Here is a 22,186-nt window from a genome sequence, read left to right on the forward strand (position 1 = left end):
TTTTAATGGGATAAACATATGCTTTTTTAAAAAAACCTGAAGAAATGCATTAAAGAATGATTATATGATGGAGTTAGTTTCCAATCCCTTCATTTTTAAGAACTTAAAATCCAAGTCCAGCCAAGCTTTGAGGATCCCAAGTTAAATGAGCTCAATTTCTTGAGATCTTCTGTTCATAACACAGAAATGAAATTTAGCCCAGTGAGTGTACCTGGGTTTGGGATCAATGATTTGAATGAGACCAGAGCATCTCTGAAAAATTAAGAGTTTTCCCCTTAAGAGTCCAGGTGGGAAAGCAGCTGAATGACATGAGGTGGCAGTTACAGTTACAATCTGTTTCTTGCTGTCAATGTTATGCTGGGTGGAATGTGCTTTGGAATCATCTGTTCAAGATTAGTTCCACGTGGAAATCTAACCTACGGGTTGTGGGTATGGAGTTAGGGAAATGGACATGGTGTCCTTAACCAACAAGCAATGAGGGAAATGATTCACTCGTAAGGGACTGGGTGACATAGTGCCCTTTTGATCTGTGAACTGCACACCAGAGTGAGATGACTGGCCAAATATTGTCTCTTTTTTAATGTGTGGAATGATCCTGTATGAAATTGACCTTGTGGAAATCCTAATCAAGCTCCAGTGAGATATTGAGAATGCAAGTAGATGGGGAATGGGTCCTCCTTGATCACCAACACCAACCTGTCCTCTGTCGCTCCACTCTTGAAGTAGTTTGTGTGTTGTACAGTGGTAGTTAGTCTCCCGCACATGCCCCAAGTGACCACTGTTGATGCATGTGACTTCTCCACAAGTCTGCTGTTGCGGTGCTGGTGGTGTTGGTAGGGAAGGGAGGAGGTGCTGAATGAACAGGTTATAGACTCCTAGAGATGTACAGCACGGAAACAGACCCTGTAGACCAATTCCTCCATGCCGACTGGATATCCCAACCTCATCTAGTCCCATTTGCCAGCACTTGGCCCATTTCCCTCTAAACCCTGCCTTATCATCTACCTATCCAGATGCCTTTTAAATGTTGTAATTGTGCCAGCGCAACCACTTCCATTTTCTCACACACTGTCCCAAACTCTTCTGCCTTCAGGTACTGGGTAACGTGACTGAGTTTCAGAGGGTTTTTCATGTTCTTCAGGATGGAATGGACTTTGACATAGACGTTAACGCTTCTGTGTTTGAGACCAATATTCGAGGTGAGCCTGCATCGCACTCTTTAAAATGATCTCGTCACCCCTCCTCAAAAAAAACCTGCACCCGATTAACCATTTTTGAAGTAACTGTCACAGTATAAGGAATGTAGTAGTCACAATAAAAGCAGAAGACGTTTGGTGTACAGGGCATTCTGAAAATGGCAATGAGATTACAACTAGATTCTCTGTTTTTGGTCATGATATTGTCCAAGACACCAGAGATAACTTGCTGGCTTCGAGGGAAGATGTTGTATTTTATATTTAGTTAAGAAGGCTTTGACTTAATAAAACCATCCCACCAGCATCTGTATCCAAAGGATTATAAGCAGCTTTTTCTGTCGCATCCAATGGGATACCGCCACTAGACACACATTCCCCTCTCCTCCCTTGTCAGTCTTCTACAAGGACCCCCCACCCAAACATACATGTTGGTCCACTCCCAATACCTCCCCACACCCTCATTCTACCTTCCCATGCAAGTGTAGAAGGTGTAACTCCTGCCCATTTACTTCCTCCTTTCTCACCATCCAAGGCCCCAGACATACCTTCCAGGTGAACCTGCACTTCAGTTTAGGGGAGGGGAGGCGATGGCCTAGTGATATTATCACTAGACTGTTAATCCAGATAACGTTCTGGGGACCCCAGGTTCAAATCCCACCACGGCAGATGGTGGAATTTGAATTCAATAAGAATCTGGAATTAAGAATCCATTGCCAATTGTCAGGGAAAAACCTATCTGGTTCACTAATGGCCTGTAGGGAAGGAAACTGCCCTCCTTAACTGGTCTGACCTACAATGTTGTTGCCAATTAGGGATGAGCAATGCTGCCTAGGATGGCATAGTGGTTCAGTGGTTAGCACTGCTGCCTCACAGTGCCATGGGACTCGGGTTCGATTCCTGCCTCAGGCGATTGTCTGTGTGGAGTTTGCACATTCTCCCCGTGTCTGCGTGGGTTTCCTCCCATTTTCCAAAAGATGTGCAGGCCAGGTGAATTGGACATTGTATTAGGTGCATTAGTCAGTGGGAAATGAGTCTGGGTGTGTTACTCTTCAGAGGGTTTGTGTGGACTTGTTGGGCCAAAGGGCCCGTTTTCCACACTGTGGGGAATCTAATCTAATCTAGTCAGCGACGCCGTCCTCCAATGAATGAATAAACAAAAAAAAGGTCTCCTGTTTTCGCTGTTCACAATATGGTCTCCTCTACACCAGGGAGACGAAATGCAGTCTGGGTGACTGCTTTGTAGAACACCTACATTATGTCTGTAAAATATATACAGAATCCCTACAGTGTGGAACAGGTCCTTCGGCCCAACAAGTCCACACCAACCCTCCGAAGTTATATTCCACCCAAACCTGTTCTCCATTACTCTACATTTCCCATGATTAATAACCTCCACATCCTTGAACACTATGGCCAATTCACCTAACCTGCACATCGTTGGATTGTGGGAGGAAACTCACGCAGACACTAGGAAAATGTGCAAACTCCACAAAGACAAGCCACCCTAGGTGGGAATTAAACCTGGGTCCCTGGCGCTGTGAGGCAGTAGTGCTAACCACTGAGCCACCGTGCTGTCAAATGCCTCTGAGCTTCTAGTTACTTGCCACTTCAACACACCACTGGGTTCCCTGGCCAACCTCTCTGTCTCAGGCTTGCTGCAGTGCTCCAGCGAAGCTTGGCATGAGCTGAAAGAATAGCATCTCATTTTCGATGTGGGGTCCCTGCAGCATTTGGGTGATTGTTTGCACATTCTCACTGTGTCTGTGCGGGTTTCCTTTGGGTGCTCTGGTTTTGTCCCACAGTCCAAAGAGCTGCAGGTTAGGGTGGATTGGCTGTGCTAAATTACCCATAATGCTCGGAGATGTGCGGGATAGGTGGGTTGGCCATGGGAAACGCAGGATTATGGGGATAGGGTATGGGATTGGATCTATCTGGGGTGTCCTTCAGAGGATTAGTGTGGATTAGATGGGCCAAATGTCTTGTCACCTCCTCAAAGAATTCAATAAGATTTGTGAGGCATGACCTGCCCCTCACAAAGCCATGCTGACTGCCTTTAATCACGCTATGCTTTACCAAATAGTCATGAATCCTATCCCTCAGAATTCTTTCCAAAACTTTGCTGACCACAGGCATAAGACTGAATGGTCCACCCCCAATCCTCAGACTGTGACCTATGTACCTAAACATCAGTGAGGTGATGTGCCCACTGCAGCAAAGTCTGACTATCCTTGATGTAATGTTCACCTCACTCTGCTTTTGTTTTGATTTGATTTATTATTGTCACATGTACCTCGGTACAGTAAAACATTTCATTTTGCATGCAGTACAGGCAGATCATATCGTACAAAATGCATTAGGTTAATAGAACCAAGTGAGGAATACAATGTTACGCCTGCAGCGAAGGTGCAGAAAGAGTGAGAGGTCCATTCCGAAGTCTAATAACAGAGGGGAAGAAGCTATTCTTGAACCTGTTGCTTCTGCTCCCTGGTTTGTCCCTAAGTGGGCCTCTGAAATAACATGCGTTGCTGGAAAAGCGCAGCAGGTCAGGCATTATCCAACGAGCAGGAGAATCGACGTTTCGGGCATGAGCCCTTCTTGCTCATGTCTGAAACATCGATTCTCCTGCTCCTTGGATGCTGCCTGACCTGCTGTGCTTTTCCAGCAACACATTTTCAGCTCTGATCTCCAGCATCTGCAGTCCTCACTTTCTCTCTGAAATAACATGGCAGTATTTCTTAGATGGCCAACTTCCTCAGAAATTCCCTAGATCCCCAGGGTCCATGTCCCTCTGCGGTTTGAGAACGACTGCATTGCTGTTCTGGTAATTGGCAACTGGGCATTAACTGGTGGCTTGTTTTAATCTGTGACTACCTGTCACTGGGTGTGTGTGTTCTGCTTTGGCTTTGGGGAACACCATCTGATTTTGTTCCTCTATGGGAGAACACATGGCCATAGTGGGTGAAAGTGGGTTACGAATTCACTGAATAACACGAAGCAGGTTTGGAGCTGTGTGCTTGTGCTCTGCCAAACTGTGTGCCGTTATTATACTATACAGTGTCGAAACACAAGACCTTGCTGACAGCAACACTGGCTGCAATAGCAACAGAATCCCCAGCTAAACCCCTCCAGTGGCTATAAAGGTAAATGTATTGGCACACAGCACTCCGAAATGCTGCTTTTAACTTGGGTTTAAAAATGCTTGTTTTTTAACACAACTTGTCTGTTTGAAAGGGACCCAAACAAAATTTTCAGTGTGCTTCTTATCGTTTTGTGTTTTCTCCTCAATGCAAAATTATATTGGATATGTGACACAGAGATGGGCCATTTGGCCCAACCAGCCCGTACTAGTGTTTGTGCCCCACTGGAGCCTTCTCCCATGTATTGTTATAATTCTCTGTTCCCTTCTCTATCAGATTCTGACCTAACTTCCTCTGAAACTCATCTGCACAGTTTGCTACAACCACCGCCAGTGACAGTCAGTTCCACGTTCTCACCCAATCGTTGGGGGAAGAAGTTTCTTCTGAATTCCCACTCTGGTTTCTTGGCGACCATCTTGTATGGACAGCCTCCAGTTATGCTCTTTCCCACAAAAGGAGACGTTCAGTATCTACTTGTTCTATCGGCAGGTTCTAATGGTTTTGTTGTGTGTCTGTTCCTTTCTGCAGTGGTGGGAGGCTTATTGTCTGCTCACTTACTCTCCAAACAAGGCGGAATCCAGGTGGAGCCGGGATGGCCCTGCTCTGGACCTTTGCTCAGGTTGGCGGAAGAGGCTGCTCGCAGGCTGCTGCCAGGTGAGGGGGTCCCTAATGCCATGCAGACATGGGCAAGTTGGACATGTGCCATCTTCCTTTCCTCCTCTTGCTGTTTGCTGTTTCCAAACATGATTACATTTGTGAACCACTGCTCACTATTCCAAACATGTGCTTTCCTTGACGAGGGTGGGGTAAAGGATACAAGAGCAGGGAGGTCATGCAAATGGCGGTCCAGTGGCTCAGTGGTTAGCACAGCTGCCTCATAGTGCCAGGGACCTGGGTTCGATTCTAGCCTCGGGTGATTGTCTGCGGGGAGTTTGTGTCCATGGGGGTTTCCTCTGGGTGCTCCAGTTTCCTCCCACAGTCCAAACATGTGCAGGTTAGGTGGGTAAACCATGGGAAATGCAGGATTACAGGGATGGGCTGAGTATGGGTAGAAGCTCTTTGGAGGGATGGTGTGGACTTGATGGGCTGAACGGCTTGCTCCCATACTACAAGGATTGTATAAATAGCTGAATAAAACATCAGCTAGAATTAAACCCAGCCTCCATCCCGATCGCTTGCTTGTAAACCTATCGAAAGATTTTCTGATTGAAGAATTTTCCAAAATCAGTATCAATCCTGATCTCTATCTTTAGCTCGGGTATTATTCATAGAACAGTGGTGCAGTGTTACATCTCCCTCAGAGATTCCAAGGGTTTATAGTAACGTGCACTTTTCCTGATATGTCACAGTTGGAGGTGCGGATCTCAATGGTAGATGCTCCAATGTTCTTTCCATCGCACGGATCTCTGCCGATCTTACCATCTGTCATTGGCATGTGTTGGAAGGATTGGTAATCAACCTGATTGGTCACATTGTGAACGCACGTCTCTGGAGTGGACCCTGAACCCAGATTTTCTGGCTCTGGGCATTTCTGACACCTCCAAAAAGACCCCACCACCAGGGATATATTTCCCACCCCACCCCTTTCCGCCTTCCGCAAAGACCGTTCCCTCCGTGACTACCTGGTCAGGTCCACGCCCCCCTACAACCCACCCTCCCATCCTGGCACCTTCCCCTGCCACCGCAGGAACTGCAAAACCTGCACCCACACCTCCTCCCTCACCTCCATCCAAGGCCTTAAAGGAGCCTTCCACATCCATCAAAGTTTTACCTGCACATCCACTAATATCATTTATTGTATCCGTTGCTCCCGATGCGGTCTCCTGTACATTGGGGAGATTGGGCGCCTCCTACAGAGCGCTTTAGGGAACATCTCCGGGACACCCGCACCAATCAACCACACCACCCTGTGGCCCAACATTTCAACTCCCCCTCCCACTTGCCGAGGACATGGAGGTCCTGGGCCGCCTCCGCCGCCGCTCCCTCACCACCCGACACCTGGAGGAAGAACACCTCATCTTCCGCCTCAGAACACTTCAACCCCAGGGCATCAATGTGGACTTCAACAGTTTCCTCGTTTCCCCTTCCCCCACCTCACCCTAGTTCCAAACTTCCAGCTCAGCACTGTCCCCATGACTTGTCCTACCTGCCTATCTCCTTTTCCACCTATCCTCTCCACCCACCCCCCTGACCTATCACCTTCATCCCCTCCCCCACTCACCTATTGTACTCCATGCTAGTTTCTCCCCACCCCCACCCTCCTCTAGCTTATCTCTCCACGCTTCAGGCTCACTGCCTTTATTCCTGATGAAGGGCTTTTGCCTGAAACGTTGATTTTACTGCTCCTCGGATGCTGCCCGAACTGCTGTTCTCTTCCAGCACCACTAATCCAAAATCTGGTTTCCAGCATCTGCAGTCATTGTTTTTACCTTGCTTGTCACAGTGTCACAAGGCGTGTTCACCATGGGGTGGTAATGGGCTTCCAATGTGAAAACAACACAGAAAATATATGGTTGCTCACACATCAAACCCTCATCATAAACGAAGGTGAAATATCATCTAGAGGTCTCTTTGAGCCACCTGGTGGCTGAGATGGTATTTCAAGTTCTGAGTCCATCATTTATTTGAAAAGTAATTAAATTCCTAAGTATGATTTGAGGAAAAAGAAGTTGTTTCCTGTCAGGATGTGGGTATCACCTACAGCGCTGTATCTATTGCCTATTCTGTATTTATCTAGCATATTTCACAAGCTTGGATTGTCCCTCAAACCACTTTGGAGCCAATGAATTACAGGTGCCCAATCCTTTATCCAAAATGTTCGGGACCAGCTGGTTTTCGGAATTCAGAATTTTTCGAATTTCAGAATAGGTGACAGTTTGATGGTGAAATTTTTAAAAATCTTGCCGGAGGAGCAGTCTCACTCAGTAAAACGGGGCCTCGAAACAGAATCGAGGCCTGCCAGTGCTGGGCCACATTCCCCTATGGTGGCTCAGTGGTTATCACCGCTGCCTCACAGCACCAGGGACCTGGATTCGATTCCAGCCTCGGGCAACTGTCTGTCTGGAGTTTGCACTTTCTCCCCATGTCATCATGGATTTCCTCCCATAATCCAAAGATGTGCAGGTCAGGTGAATTAGCCGTGCTAAATTGCCCATCGTGTTAGGTGCATTAGTCAGAGGGAAATGAATCTGGGTGGGTTACTCTTCGGAGGGTCAGCGTGGACTTGTTGGGCCAAAGGGCCAGTTTCCACACTGTATGGAATCTAATCTAATCAAATCTAATCTGAGTGACACTCATCGAGTGGGTATCGACTTGGTTAACTGTTTGCACGCCAAACAACCTTGTTAAAGAGAAAGAAACTTCACAAAAAAACCTTCGGACTTTGGAGCATTTCGGATAAAGGGTTGTCTGCCTGCACTTTATAAAGAGACGAGGTGCTCAAAATCTTTGAGACAGAGCAGATAGATTGAAACTGTGTTTCAAAACCGAGAGAGTCAAGAAGCAGGGGACTTGGAGAAAAGTTGGGTGACAAGGAAGTTCATGGCAACATGAGGGTAACCCGTGAGTGCTCAGGATCTGGAATACACCAGATGGAGTGGGTGTGATGGAGTCAGGATCAATTATCCCTTTCCAGAGGGGGCTTCGATATGCAGCTGAAGGGAAAATATTATCAGGACATACAGGCAGAGGAGTGGGGACCCAGCAATAACATGATTTGTCTCTTTTGCTCTAACCATTCTGTGGTTTTATTTTTTCAACATCATTAACAGGGCACAAAAGCAGAGGGGTTAATTATTATTCATAATTATTGAGGGATAAATATTGACCAGGACTCTCAGGATAACTTCCATACCTTAAGCTGGTGATCAGACTTCCTAGACCATTACCATCATTATATTGTTGATGGCCCTGCCGGGCCAGGAATTTGAGAATATTGACATGCAGTGGGGAAGGAAGAACGTGTGACTTGGAGCAGGTACTGGGTGTTCTCACGACATTGCTCCTCTTGTTTTTCCCAGTGCTGGTGGTTGCAGGGAGTGGGGACAGAGATGTTGTCAAAATAACCTTGGTGAGTCACTCCTGTGATTCTATACATAGTCCACAATGCAGCCACAGAGTGCCCATGGGGAGATGAGTGGGCACTGAATCAAGTGGGAGGTATGCCGTTCAAACACAATATCTACATTGGATTTGAATTTCCTCGATTGTTGTCACAGCTGCACCCTGGCAAGTGGCAAATATTTTATCCTGTCTGACATGAGGATTTGTAATTCATGAGGAGGTTTTCAGGGATCTGGAAGTGAGCCACTAATTGCAGTGCTTCTAAGTTTCTCTCCAGGCCACACATTACCCCACCTTATGTATATATTCCATGTACACATAAAACTGTTACTTTGGTTTTATGAGTACACATACACCAAGATCTTATGCATCCTGGTCAATATTTATCCCTCAATAATTTATCAATAAAAATAGATTTATTTAGTTATTACCGTACAGTTATTTGGGGTAGCCTGCATTGCGCACGTGGCTGTTATATGATGACGATAAAATAAAATCACAAGGTTAGAGCAAAGGAGACGAGTCCATGTTATTGGTGGCTCCCAGCAAAAGCAGATTAGCTAATTCCCACTCCTCTGCTTTTATGCCCCGCTAATATTTTCCCTTCAGCTGCTCTGTCTGAACTCAAGATTTTGAACACCGCATCTGTTTATGAGTACTCAAGTGCAATCAGTATCATTTTTAAAGTAACCACCTTTGTATCTTACGTAAAGCTTTCCAGACTTCAACGGGAATGCCTTACGGAACAGTAAACCTCATGAAGGGCGTTAATCCCAGTGAGACCTCAGTGACATGCACCGCTGGTATAGGCACCTTCATTCTGGAATTTGCCACTCTCAGCCGCCTGACAGGTGACCCCATATTTGAGGAAGTGGCGAGGAAAGCACTGGATGCACTGTGGAACAGCCGGTCGGAGATTGGCCTCGTGAGTGTTTCTCGTTGCAGGGTTTCAGCCAATTCTCCACCTTCTCCCTTCCCCCGCCCCTTCTTCACACTGCTCCTGATCATCGGCACGGCGCTACGTGGAGGTTTGATTTCTCCCACTAGGGCAGTTGCTTTTTCGGTTGACGTCTTTGCCACACATCCGTGTATTTTACATCAGCACCCAAACACCGACGCTGGCACCAGCAGCAGCTATGAGTTCACAGAACATCACACAGTCACCCTTTGGGATCTCTGCACTCCAATTCTGACCTCTTCCGCATTCCCAATGTGAATCACTCCACTGTACATTTAGCTGCTGAGGTCTTAAGCTTTTGGTGTACCCTCTCTTTTCTCCTTTAGGGCCCCTCCTGGAAACTTACTTCCTCAACCATCTGCGCAGATATCTCCTCATGTCGCTCTGTGTCAGATTTAGTTTGATGATATCCTGTGAAGCACCTAGGGGATGTTTCACTGCATTTAATGCACATTGTTATTATTCTTCTCGTGATGTTGCCTCTGCAAATTTGGCTCCCTGGATCTTGCATTTGGACAGTGCTGAGCTAAGAGATTGTTGGTTGAACACCATGAGACATTGGAGCAGATGTAGGCCATTCAGCCCATTGAGTATGTTCAGTTAATATTCAGTGAGATGATAGCTAATCTGATAATCCTTCAACGTCACTTCCCTATCTTATCCAATAACTCTTGATCCCCTTCCAGATTAAAAATCTATCTATCTTAGCCATGATACACTGAATGACCCAATGACACAGCGTCTATAACTCTCTGTGGTAAAGAATTTCAGATTCAGAGAAGAAATTCCTCCTTATCTCTGCCTTAAACTTGCAACCCCTTATTCTGAGATTATCTGCAAGGGGATTAGGCAATTCAGTCCTTTGAGCCTGCTCCACCATTTAATATGATCTTGTCTGACCTTATTTCCACCTCAACCCCGTTTCCAACACGCTCTCCATAACCCTTTAACCCTTTACCGAGTATAAGATGATGCCTTCTGGGTCCTAGATTCTTCCACAAGGGGAAACAATGACCTTGTCAAGTTTCTGAAGAAATCCTAAATGTTTCTACAAGGTAAGCTGTGTTCTTCTAAACGTCAATAACTACAGACCTGCCTGGAGGAAGAACGCCTCATCTTCCATGTTGGGGCCCTCCAACTATGCAGGATCAATGTGGACTTAACCAGTTTCCCCATTTTCCCCCCCCCCCACCTTATCCCAGTCCCAATCTCCCAACTTGGCACTGCCCCCTTGTGCAGTCCTACCTGTCTGTCTTCCTTCCCACCTATCTGCTCCACCCTCCTCTCCGACCTATCATCTTCTTCCCCACCTTCACCTACCTATTGCATTCCCAGCTACCTTCCCCCACCAGACCTACCCGCCTCCCATTTATCTCTCAGCCCCGGCCCACAAGCCTCATTCCTGATGAAGGACGTATGTCCAAAACGTCGATTCTCCTGCTCTTTGGATGCTGCCTGACCTGTTGTGCTTTTCCAGCAATGCAGTCTTTGACTCTGATCTCCAGCATCTGCAATCCTCACTTTCCCCATGCTACTCAACCACTGATTACAAAATCCCTCCATACTGGGGATCAATCTAAAGAACCTCCTCTTCTAGACTGCCATGAAAGCCAGTGTATCTTAACTGAAATAACACAACCAAAGGGTAGGCGGGAGGGTTGGTGCAGATTCAATGGACCGAATGGCCTCTTTTCTGACTGTAGGGATTCCATGATTCAAAGCTGCTCACAGTTTTCAAGGTGTGGTCTGACTAATGCCCTGCATAGCTTTAGCAAGACCCTTGGTATTTTTATACTCCATTTGCTTTGAAGTAAAGGTAAATATTCCATTTGAGGAGAAAGTGAGGTCTGCAGACGCTGGAGATCAAAGCTGAAACTTTATTGCTGGAACAGCACAGCAGGTCAGGCAGCATCTAGGGAACAGAAGATTCGACGTTTCGGGCACATGCCCTTCTTCAGGAAGAAGGGCATGTGCCCGAAACGTCGAATCTTCTGTTCCCTAGATGCTGCCTGACCTGCTGTGCTGTTCCAGCAATAAAGTTTCAGCCTAAATAACAGCAATAAAGTTTCAGCCTAAATATTCCATTTGCCTTCCCTATGACCTACTAACTGATCCAGTCCAATGACATACACATGCTGCTTTGCAGATTAATGCATCACCCACAACCGTGTTGTCCCTGTTCCACTCTGCTCTCTGTTAATTGCAAATACAAGTTGGATGTGAATTACCAAAGAAATTACTCTTGGTTGAACTTTGGTCCGTAAACTTCCTGGTTATCAACTGCAAAGTTGGATTTGTCATTAGAGATTTAGCTGCATGTTTCTATGTTGGAAAGAGTTGATTTTTGTCTTACGGTTAATGAGTCACTCATTGCTAATGTCATACCAATCAGACCTTTACTGTTGCTGTACTCAATGTTACTTTCAAAGAAACTGACCCCTTTTAAACTCAGGACTTCTACCCTAAACCTTGCTCCCTTTGTCTCCACCTTACCTGTCTATAATGCTTACCTCTTGTGTTAGTACCTCCCTGAGTGTTGAATTTTGTTTGATGAAGTGTTTTTATTACTCATTCCTGTGATGTGAGCATTGCTGGCAAGTGTCTGTTGGACATCTCTAAATGCCCTCGTGAAAAATGACTTGTTGAGCTGCTGTAGTCCACGTGTTGTTGATACATCCACAATGCTTTAAGGAAGCAAATTCCGGATTTTGACCCCATGACAGTGAAGGAAAGACAATGTAGTTCCTATGAAGCACATCAGGGTGTGTTATCATATTGTCAATGCTGTATCAATACTGGGTGGTGTCGACCAATAGTTTTCCACAGGACTTTGGTTTTGAAGGAGCCAGGTCTGGAGCTTTATGTAAAGGGTATCCTTCTGATATTTTTATAAAATCCCTGCAGCAGAGACAAGCCATTCAGCCCATTGAGTCCACACCAACCCTCCAAACAGTATTCCACCCAGGCTCAAACCCCCAACCCCATCCTTGTAACTTTGCATTTCCCATGGCCAATCCACCTAACCTGCACGTCTTTGGACTGTGGAGGAAGCCGGAGACATGGGGAGAGCATTCAAACTCCACATAGACAGTCGCCCGAGGCTGGAATCGAACCGAGGTCCCTAGTGCTGAGAGGCAGCAGTGCTTGGTGTAGACATTCCAAAAGGTTTTTCACAGTCTATTAAATAGTGCAGTCACTGCTCTGACATGGAAAACTGGCTGCCAGTTTACACACAGCAAGCTCCCACAAACAGCAATGTGATCATGATCAGTTCATCTGGTATTGTGCTGTTGACTGACAGATCAATATTGGCTGGGACACTGGCACTAACCCCTCTGTTCTTCTTTGAAATGGGATCTTTTACATCTCGTCAAGAGGACAGCGTTTAATAACTGATGGCAGACAGCAAGTGAGGGAAGTGAATCTCCCAGTCAGCCATGCTGCAGAAGGTCATTGCAGTACATTGCCCTCCGATTGGGAACTGGGCAAAGTACCCAATGGAAGTGAAGGTGTTAAAATGGGAAAGGTAAGCAAAATCACAGAATCCCTTCAGAGTGGAAGCAGGCTATTTGGCCCATCTAGTCCACAAATCCTCTGAAGGGCACCCCAGACTGACGCCACCCCCCTATAATCCTGCATTTCCATGGCTAACCCACCTAATCTATACATCCCTGCACACTCTGGACAATTTAGCATGGCCAATTCACCTAAACTGCACATCTTTGGACTGTGGGAAGAAACTGGAGCACCCAGTGAAAACCCACACAGACACAGGGAAAATGTATGCAAACTCCACACAGACAGTTGCCTGAGGGTGAAATCGAACCCAGGTGCTGCTAGAAGAGTGTGGAACTGAGGAAGAGATGTTTTACAGACCCTGTGAGGAAGTTGGTCTGACAGTGCTGAGATGTTGCAGAGCAAAAGTCTATGAAAGTCCACAAATAACGAGACACTTGTCTGTCAAGTACATGCAAAACAATCCTTGTCTGTGAGGGGATAGGCTAACGGGAATGTACACAAAAGTACATGGGAAGATACCACTAGCATCCTGACTCTGAAATATGTCACCGTTCCTTCAATGTCACTGGGTCAAAATCCTGGACCTCCCTCTATGACTGCACCATTGGTGTACCCACATCCCAAGGGCTGCACTGGTTCAAGAAGATGCTCACCATCACCACCTTGAGGGCAATTGGGTATGGGCAGTAAATGTTGGCCTAGCCATTGATGCCTGCTTTAAACAGACAAAACTCTTATTACCAAACATGAATCCACTTCATTTGTTTCAGTGACTGTAAAATCTGGATCTAGTCTCTCTCTTGCCTCTTCCACACCCATCCCCCTCCTCTCTCAATAGGTTGGAAACCATATTGATGTGGTAACGTCAAAGTGGGTGGCACAGGATGCTGGAATAGGTGCAGGGATCGACTCTTACTTTGAGTATCTGGTGAAAGGAGCCATCCTATTACAGGACGAGAAGTTGATGTCTTCCTTCCTTGGTAAGAATTGTGCTCCGTTAACCTGGCTTCTGTCACGAAACTTCGTCAACTGTTGTTTGATGCCTGGGACAAAATATATGGGTGACATGTAGGCTGTAAGACCCATGTCTTTATTTAAACCTGTCTTATCATCAGGCAGAGTAAGAGGCAGTTTTCCTCTCTATCTAACCTGAACTTTTATCTGACTGATCAGCTCAGAAGCTTGATCAGACAGTGGATTGCATTTTATTTTTCATTTGCACTGATTTGACTTAGATTATAGAGATCTGCCCATTTGCAAAAGAAGAAAGAAAGGGGTCCAGACTGAATTTGAATGTGTTTTGTTCAGAAGGTGGAATGTGATTAACAATGTGATTTCACTTTGTGGATGAAAACATGGACCGGAATTCCCTGGATCGCAGAGTTTGCGTTGAAATTTAGGTTGGCTGGTGTCTGCACCGATCTAGCCAGGAGGAAACTTGCATCAAAATTTCCAGCTGATCTCCGTTGCACTGCTGTAAAGTGAGTGGAGGTGCATTCCTGAGAGCAGGAGTAATGGTAAAGGTTTCTCAGCACTCTCCTAGCCTCTTGCCTCTGCTGCAGTTCTTCCAATAGTTATGTAGAGTAGGAACATTTCCATTGTGAAGGCTATTTCATCTGCACAGTCCTGGAGTTGGGGGTGGGGAATGAAAAATGTCTGCTACATCAATAGTGATAGCGCCATTGTTAAGAATGTTGCGGTCAGCTTAATGTAGGAAAAGCTTTTTATTAAATGTGAAAAGACAATGGTTATTAAATGCTTAAAAAGACAAAGTCTCACTTAAACCAATATTGGGTGCCTTTGAACCACATTGACAGGTGTGGACCCACTCTGCCTGTTCTTCACAGGGGATTTCAGAAAATTTGTGTGAGCCAGTCTTGGGTGCCAACAGAAGGTTTCAGACCAACTCTTTTGGAATTGATGCAAATGATTAATTTCTTCAATGTCTTTTTTTCATTTCTGTTAATTGATTAAATGCACATTTTCTTCAGGGGTTCCATAGCTGCTCTTAACAGACAATACAGGCCCACCCAGACTTCACCGACACACAATGATTTTCTAAACTAAAAACTGTTTACGTTTATGTGGTCCATATCCCTCTATTCCTGCCTTCTCATATACCTGTCAATATGCCTCTTAAACATTGCTATTATATCTGCCTTCACCACCTCCTCTGGCAGCATATTCCAAGCACTTACCACCTTCTGTGGGGAAAAAAACCTGCCTCTCACATCACCTTTAAACTTACCCCTTTTAACTATGCCTCCAAGTAATTGATATTCCCCCCCCCAAAGTAATTGATATTCACACCCCCCCACCCCCCACCCCCCAGGCAAAAGACTCCAACCATCTGTTCTATCTATGCCTCTCATAATTTTGTAAACTTCTTTCAGGTCGCTTCTCATCCTTAGTGTTCAAGTGAAAACAAACCAAGTTTGTGCAATGACTCCTCCTCACTAGTATCTTTCAAACCCAGTAAATTGTGTTTGTGTACCCTCTCCAAAAACTCCACATCCTACTTCTTGTGTGGTGACCAGAACTATACACCATATTCCAAATGTGGTCTAACTAAAGTTCAAGACTTGCCAATTTTTATAGTCTATGCCCTTGACCGATGAAGACAAGCATGCCATATGATTTCTTGACTACCTTATCCGCTTGTGTGCGACTTTCGGGAAACTGTGGACATGTTTCCTTAGGTCCCTGTTTGTTGATGCTACTAAGGGTCCTGCCATTTGCTGTACATTTCCCTCCTGCATTAGATCTCCCAAAATGCAACAACCTTGCATTTGTCCAGTTTATACTCCATCTACCATGTGTCCACATAAATCTCCATCCTATCTATATCCTGCTGTATCCCGTGACCATACTCCTCACTATCTGCCCCTCCCATAATTTTTGTGTTGTCCGCAAACTTACTAATCAGGCCACCTACGTTCTCTTCTGAATCATTCATGTTTCTGACAAACAACAGGGGTCCCAGCACTAATCCCAGCACAACGTTACTGGTCACAGATCCAGCCAGAAAAACATCCTTCCACTACTACTCTGTTTCTATGACTAAGCCAGTTCTGTATCCATCTTACTGCAGATCCCATGTGACTTCACCTACGGCATAAGCCTGCCATGGGGGACCTTGTTAAAGGCCTTGTGAAAATCAAAAACCAACATCTACAGCTTTGCCCTCATCAATCATCTTTGTCAAACTCGATCAAGTTTGTGAATCACAACCTGATCTGCACAAAGCCAAGCTGCCTATCTCTAATAAGTGCATTTTTTCCCAAAATTCCTGACAATCTTCTCCTGTAATTTCCCTGCATAAGACTCACCGGTCTGTAATTTCCTGGATTATCTCTGCGGTCCTTCTTAAACAAGGAACAACTCTGACTATTTTCCAGCCCTCTAGGATCTCTCCTGTGATTAAAAAAAAATGTGCTTCTTATGGTGTATCTCATTTCAGACATTCCACTGAGTATTATCATGCTCACTGTGTAAACGATTTCCTTTTGAGTAACACGCACATGCATGTTCAATGTGATATTATCATCCGGTTAACTTGTGAAATCAGACCGGTTGAACACTAGATTGAAAATGGATCATATCCAGTATAAACAGTTGGCTTCCCAGAAGAGATTGAACCCCTTTCAGAAGTGGGCACTCGTACAATGTGTACTTTCAAAATTTTCCTGACATACGTTGGAACATTTAGAGACCGATTGCTGGTGGGACACAGTGTTCTGGACTGAACTGTAATCTGTCAACGCAGCCAGTAAATAAGTGACTGTCATTCTTTGTGATAAATAACAGTGGTCATGGAAATCAGATGATTCTGTTTTTTTTCCGTATTTCTTCCTCTTTGTTTTTAAAAAAAATAACTCAAATTAGTTCCTTCCTATAATTTATTTCTTTTTCTCTTCTAGACTATGAAAAAGCTATTAAGAATTACACAAAGTTTGATGACTGGTATGTGTGGGTTCAGATGTACAAAGGTACCATCTCCATGCCTGTTTTCCAGTCTCTGGAAGCTTTCTGGCCAGGACTCCAGGTCAGAATCACTGGGCTATCAAGTTGAGCTCAGTTCTCTTGTCTTCTGTTATCTTTTGTGATTGTGTACCACACTGAGGGAAGGGGGCGAAAAGGCGGAGGGGAAATCTGTCTGAATGTCACCGGGAATTGGGAACTAGCTTGGAGAGACTGTGGCTGTACCAGGCCAAAAGGAAGTTGAGGGGAGACTATTAGAGGTGTACAATATTGATGTTTAGGTAGGCTAGACACTGAATGGCTGTTCCCATTAGTGATCATGTGAGACCATAAGTTTAAAGTCTTCTGCAAGAAATCTTGGAGGTATAGGAGGAAGAACGATCTTACACAGCGAGTTTCAATCACCTGGAACTTTCTGTCTTACCAGGGTGATGGAAGCAGTGACAATGAAGGATTTCAAAAGGAAATTGGTGGGCACATTGGAGAAGTAAAACTACAGGGATAGACTGGAAAAATGAGACTGACTGACTAATTGGACTGACTAAAGAGAGACAGCATAGACCCAGTAGGCCAAATGGTCTTAGAATATAGAACATAGAATAATACAGCACAGAACAGGCCCTTCGGCCCACAATGTTATGCTGAACATTTGTCCTAGCTTAAGCACCCTCCATGTACCTATCCAATTGCCGCTTAAAGGTCACCAAAGATTCTGACTCTACCACTCCCACAGGCAGCGCATTCCATGCCCCCACCACTCTCTGGGTAAAGAACCCACCCCTGACATCTCCCCTATACCTTCCACCCTTCACCTTAAATTTATGTCCCCTTGTAACACTCTGTTGCACCCGGGGAAAAAGTTTCTGACTGTCTACTCTATCTATTCCTCTGATCATCTTATAAACCTCTATCAAGTCATCCCTCATCCTTCGCCGTTCCAACGAGAAAAGGCCTAGCACTCTCAACCTATCCTCGTACGACCTATTCTCCATTCCAGGCAACATCCTGGTAAATCTTCCCTGCACCCTCTCCAAAGCTTCCACATCTTTCCTAAAGTGAGGCGACCAGAACTGCACACAGTACTCCAAATGTGGCCTAACCAAAGTCCTGTACAGTTGCAACATCACTTCACGACTCTTGAATTCAATCCCTCTGCTAATGAACGCTAATACACTATAGGCCTTCTTACAAGCCCTATCCACCTGAGTGGCAACTTTCAAAGACCTATGAACATAGACCCCAAGATTCCTCTGTTCCTCCACCTCACTAAGAACCCTACCGCTAACCCTGTATTCCGCATTCTTATTTGTCTTTCCAAAATGGACAACCTCACACTTGGCAGGGTTGAACTCCATCTGCCACTCCTCAGCCCAGCTCTGCATCATATCTAATCCTCTTCTCCTTCTCCTGGGCATTTATGACTCTTTCTTTCCTATCAACTTTGAAGTCAGTTGCGTTTTCGCTGCAAAATGCACTTCTACTAGCTAAGGCTTGGTAAGGATGTTGGATCTGTAGTTATTGCTAGTCCAATCCAGACAGTTACAAATCACACAACACCAGGTTATAGTCCAACAGATTTATGTGGAAGTACTGCCTTTCAGAGCGCTGCTCCTTCATCAGGTGGTTGTGATGAAGGAGCAGTGCTCCGAAAGCTAGTGCTTCCACATAAACTTGTTGGACTATAACCTGGTGTTGGGTGATTTTTAACTTTGTCCACCCCAATCCAACGCCAGCACTTCCACATCAATCCAAACAGAACAAGGCTTTTGAAGAGAGATTAGGGAAGTTGGAATCGCTCTCCTTTGCGTAAAGAAAGTCAAGAGGAGATTTAACAGAAGTGCTGGAAATTGAGGGATGTTGCTAAGGTGGATTGATTCCTAATGGCTGGGGCTGGGCTCAGCTCTGATAAAAGAAAGACTTGCATTTATATAGTGCCTTTTGTTACCTCCATATGTTCCTAGAGTGCGGTCAGCTCTGACAAACAGCAGTGCGATAGCAACCAGATAATTTTGTTTCTAGTAATGTTGACTAAGGGATTACTATCAACCGGAGCGATGGGATTAACTGCTCGTCTGTTTGAAACAATGCCATGGGGTCTTGTATGTCAATGCGAGATGGCAGAATGGGCCTCATTTTAAACTTGCTTCGTAAAACAGCACCTCTGACAGTACAGTGTTCCCTCATATTGCACTGAACTGAAGTGCTAGCCTGGATATTTATGTTCGAGCCTCCTCAGAGGACTTGAATCATCCTCACAACAATGAAGCTGAGATCAGGGTTCTCCAGACTGGGAAAGGGTTCATGCACCCACACCACCTCCCAGGCTGGAGCTGTAGCAATGTGAAACCAACAAGAGCAGATCTGTGGCATTCTGTGGCAGTAACTCAACTCCTGACTCCCCAAAGCCTATCCACCGTCTACAAGGCACAGGTCAGGAGTGTGATAGAATAGTCCCCGTTTGCCCGGATGAGGACACCACTCATGAATCTCAACGCCATTCAGGAAAAAGCAGCCCGCTTGTTTGTCACCCTGTCCATCACCTTAAACCTGTATTCCCTCCATCGCCAAGTGGAGCCAGTGTTTGCTGTCTACACAATGTACAGCAGCAACTCCGCAAGGTTTCTGCAACAGCATCTTGGAAATCAACAACCCACCTAGAAGGACAATGGGGCAGATGTTGGGGAACAGTAGCCACTCACAAGTTCCCCTCCATACCATCCTGACCATCATTCCTTCATTGCCAACTGGGTCAAAATCTTGGAACTCCAACCCTTAACAGCATTGTGGGTCCCTGCAACACACAGCGATTCATGTGGCAGCTCATCATCACCATCACCTTCTCAAGGGCAGTTAGGAATGGGCTGGTCTGGCCAGCGATGCCATGTCCCATAGACAAGGGAAAGCAAGACAGATTAAAAATTAACTTGTATTTATAAACAAAGCTTATGATGATTTTTTCACACAGAGGGTCATATGTGTATGAATGCGCTGCCAGAGGAAGTGGTGGAGGCTGGTACAATTGCAACATTTAAAAGGCATTTGGATGGATATATGAATGGGAAGGGTTTGGAGGGATATGGGGCGGGTGTTGGCAGGTGGGACTAGATTGGGTTGGAATATCGAGTCGGCATGGACGGGTTGGACCGAAGGGTCTGTTTCCGTGCTGTATGACTCTGTGACTTAACTCCATTATTGTTACAGCACGGTGGCACAGTGGTTAGCACTGCTGCCTCACAGCGCCAGAGACCCGGGTTCAATTCCCGCCCTGGGCGACTGTGTGGAGTTTGCACGTTCTCCCCGTGTCTGCGTGGGTTTCCTCCGGGTGCTCCGGTTTCCCCCCCACAGTCCAAAGATGTGCAGGTCAGGTGAATTGGCCATGCTAAATTGCCCACAGTGTTAGGTAAGGGGTAAATGTAGGGGTATGGGTGGGTTGCGCTTCGGCGGGTCGGAGTGGACTTGTTGGGCCGAAGGGCCTGTTTCCACACTGTAATGTAATCTAATCTAATACGCATCTACCAAGATGGTAGAAGGCAAATATATGGACAATGTGGAAACGAGTTATTGCAAATGCTGGAATCTTTACTGGAAACAAAAAAATGCTGGAGATCACAGTGGTTATAGTCCAACAGGCTAATGTTTTGGGTCAAGATGACTCTTTGTTAGAGCATGTGTTGAATGGACAGCAGTTTAGCATCCAGAAGTTCCTAGGTACCTGCTGGTTTTTCGAAGGGCTTTGTTTTCAAGTGAGGAATGTAAAATTTTCACTGCATGACTTATGTGAGGAACAAGAGGATGGCCAGAGTGAGGGGAGGGCCATTCAGGGGTAGTGGAGGGAACTTGTGCCTGGAATCGGAGGAGGTATGGGAGATTCTTAATGAATACTTTGCTTCAGTAATCACAAGTGAGAGGGACCTTGACGTTTCTGAGGACAATGTGAAACAGACTGATGCCCTCAAACAGGTTGATGTTAAGGAGGAGGATGTGTTGGAAATTTTGAAAATCAGAAGGATAGGTATATCCCCCGGGCCAGACAGGATATACCCAAGGTTACTATAGGAAGTGAGGGAAGCGATTGCTGCGCCTTTGGCGATGATCTTTGTGTCCTCACTGTCCACTGGAGTAGTGTAAGATGATTGGAGGGTGGCAGATGTTATTCTCTTGTTCAAGAAAGGGAATAGGGATAATCCAGGGAATTATGTATCAGTCAATCTCATGTCTGTGATGGATAAAGTATTGGAGAAGACTGGATTTATTATTATTTGGAAAACCATAGTTTGTTTAGAGGTAGTCAGCATGACTTTGTGAGAGGCAGATCATGCCTCACAAACCTCATTGAATTCTTTGAGGATATGACAAAACAAATTAATGAAGGTGGATGTGGTGAACATGGATTTTAGCAAGATGTTTGATGAGGTTCCCCATAGTAAGCTCATTCAGAAAGTAAGGAGGCATGGGATAAAAGGTCGGCACAACATCGAGGGCCGAAGGGCCTGTACTGTGGTGTACCGATCAGTGTTCTTGTTCATTGTGGTAAAGACTTGGCTTTTGATGAAGTTGTTTTGAAATGACAATGTAAGAAAGTTTAATCGTAGAGCGGGTGGGGAGGTGGTGACAGTTTAAGAGGAGGAGGTTGGCCATTTAAGATATCAATGAGGAGATTTGCTCTCTCACAGAGGGTCATAAGTCTTAATTTGTGGAGGGGGTATTGATCGATTCTTGATAAGCAAAGGGGTGAAACTATTGGGGATACATGGGAATGTGGAAAAATTACATCAGACGTGATCTTATTGAATAGCAGAACAGGCCAAAGGGCTGAATGGCCTGCTTCTGCTCCTAATTTGTACGTTTCTGAAAGACAAGAATTCAATAATCACAGAATTCAACATCACAGGAAGAGGCCATTCAGCCCATTATGAGACCCTGGTTTTTGAATGAAGTACCTAATTAGTTTTACTCCTATGCTATTTTCCCCAGAGCCCTGCATTTTTTCTTTTCCAAATATATGTGTGTATAAATTTCCTTCTGAAAATTACAGTTCGCTTGGCTTCAAACATCTCTTCTGTCCATTCCTCTTCATAATTTGCTGGTTTTTAAAAAAATATATAGATGGTTATCCCCTTTTACCCCCTGGTCTATTGCTCCAACTCCCACCCTAATTTCCTTTCCTCCTTCAACTGTTGTTAGTCCGTATTTCCTGTGTTGGGAGTGATGCCAGTCTCTCCCTCTTTTCTATGTCAGAGCACTTTGTAATTTTGAGCACCTACATTAAATTACCCAGGTGCTTCCCTGCTGTAGAATTCACTTCCTAAACCTTTCCACCTCTCTCACCTGCC

At 45.4% G+C, this 22,186-nt stretch overlaps 1 protein-coding gene across 1 annotated transcript in view; it reads left to right on the forward strand.

The window, feature by feature from the left end:
* The window catches only part of edem2 (ER degradation enhancer, mannosidase alpha-like 2), a 40,821-nt gene that overhangs the window by 12,497 nt on the left and 6,138 nt on the right, over positions 1 to 22,186 (forward strand). The window contains exons 4-8 of the mRNA XM_043710763.2: positions 1,094 to 1,199; positions 4,862 to 4,987; positions 9,109 to 9,320; positions 13,711 to 13,852; positions 16,793 to 16,917. Coding sequence (XP_043566698.2) covers positions 1,094 to 1,199; positions 4,862 to 4,987; positions 9,109 to 9,320; positions 13,711 to 13,852; positions 16,793 to 16,917 — 711 coding nt within the window. The remainder of the gene's footprint in view (positions 1 to 1,093; positions 1,200 to 4,861; positions 4,988 to 9,108; positions 9,321 to 13,710; positions 13,853 to 16,792; positions 16,918 to 22,186) is intronic.

Source organism: Chiloscyllium plagiosum, unplaced genomic scaffold (genome assembly GCF_037043375.1).
Source record: "Chiloscyllium plagiosum isolate Xiang-an unplaced genomic scaffold, Cpla_swu_hap1 HiC_scaffold_15, whole genome shotgun sequence".
Lineage (NCBI taxonomy): Eukaryota > Metazoa > Chordata > Chondrichthyes > Orectolobiformes > Hemiscylliidae > Chiloscyllium > Chiloscyllium plagiosum.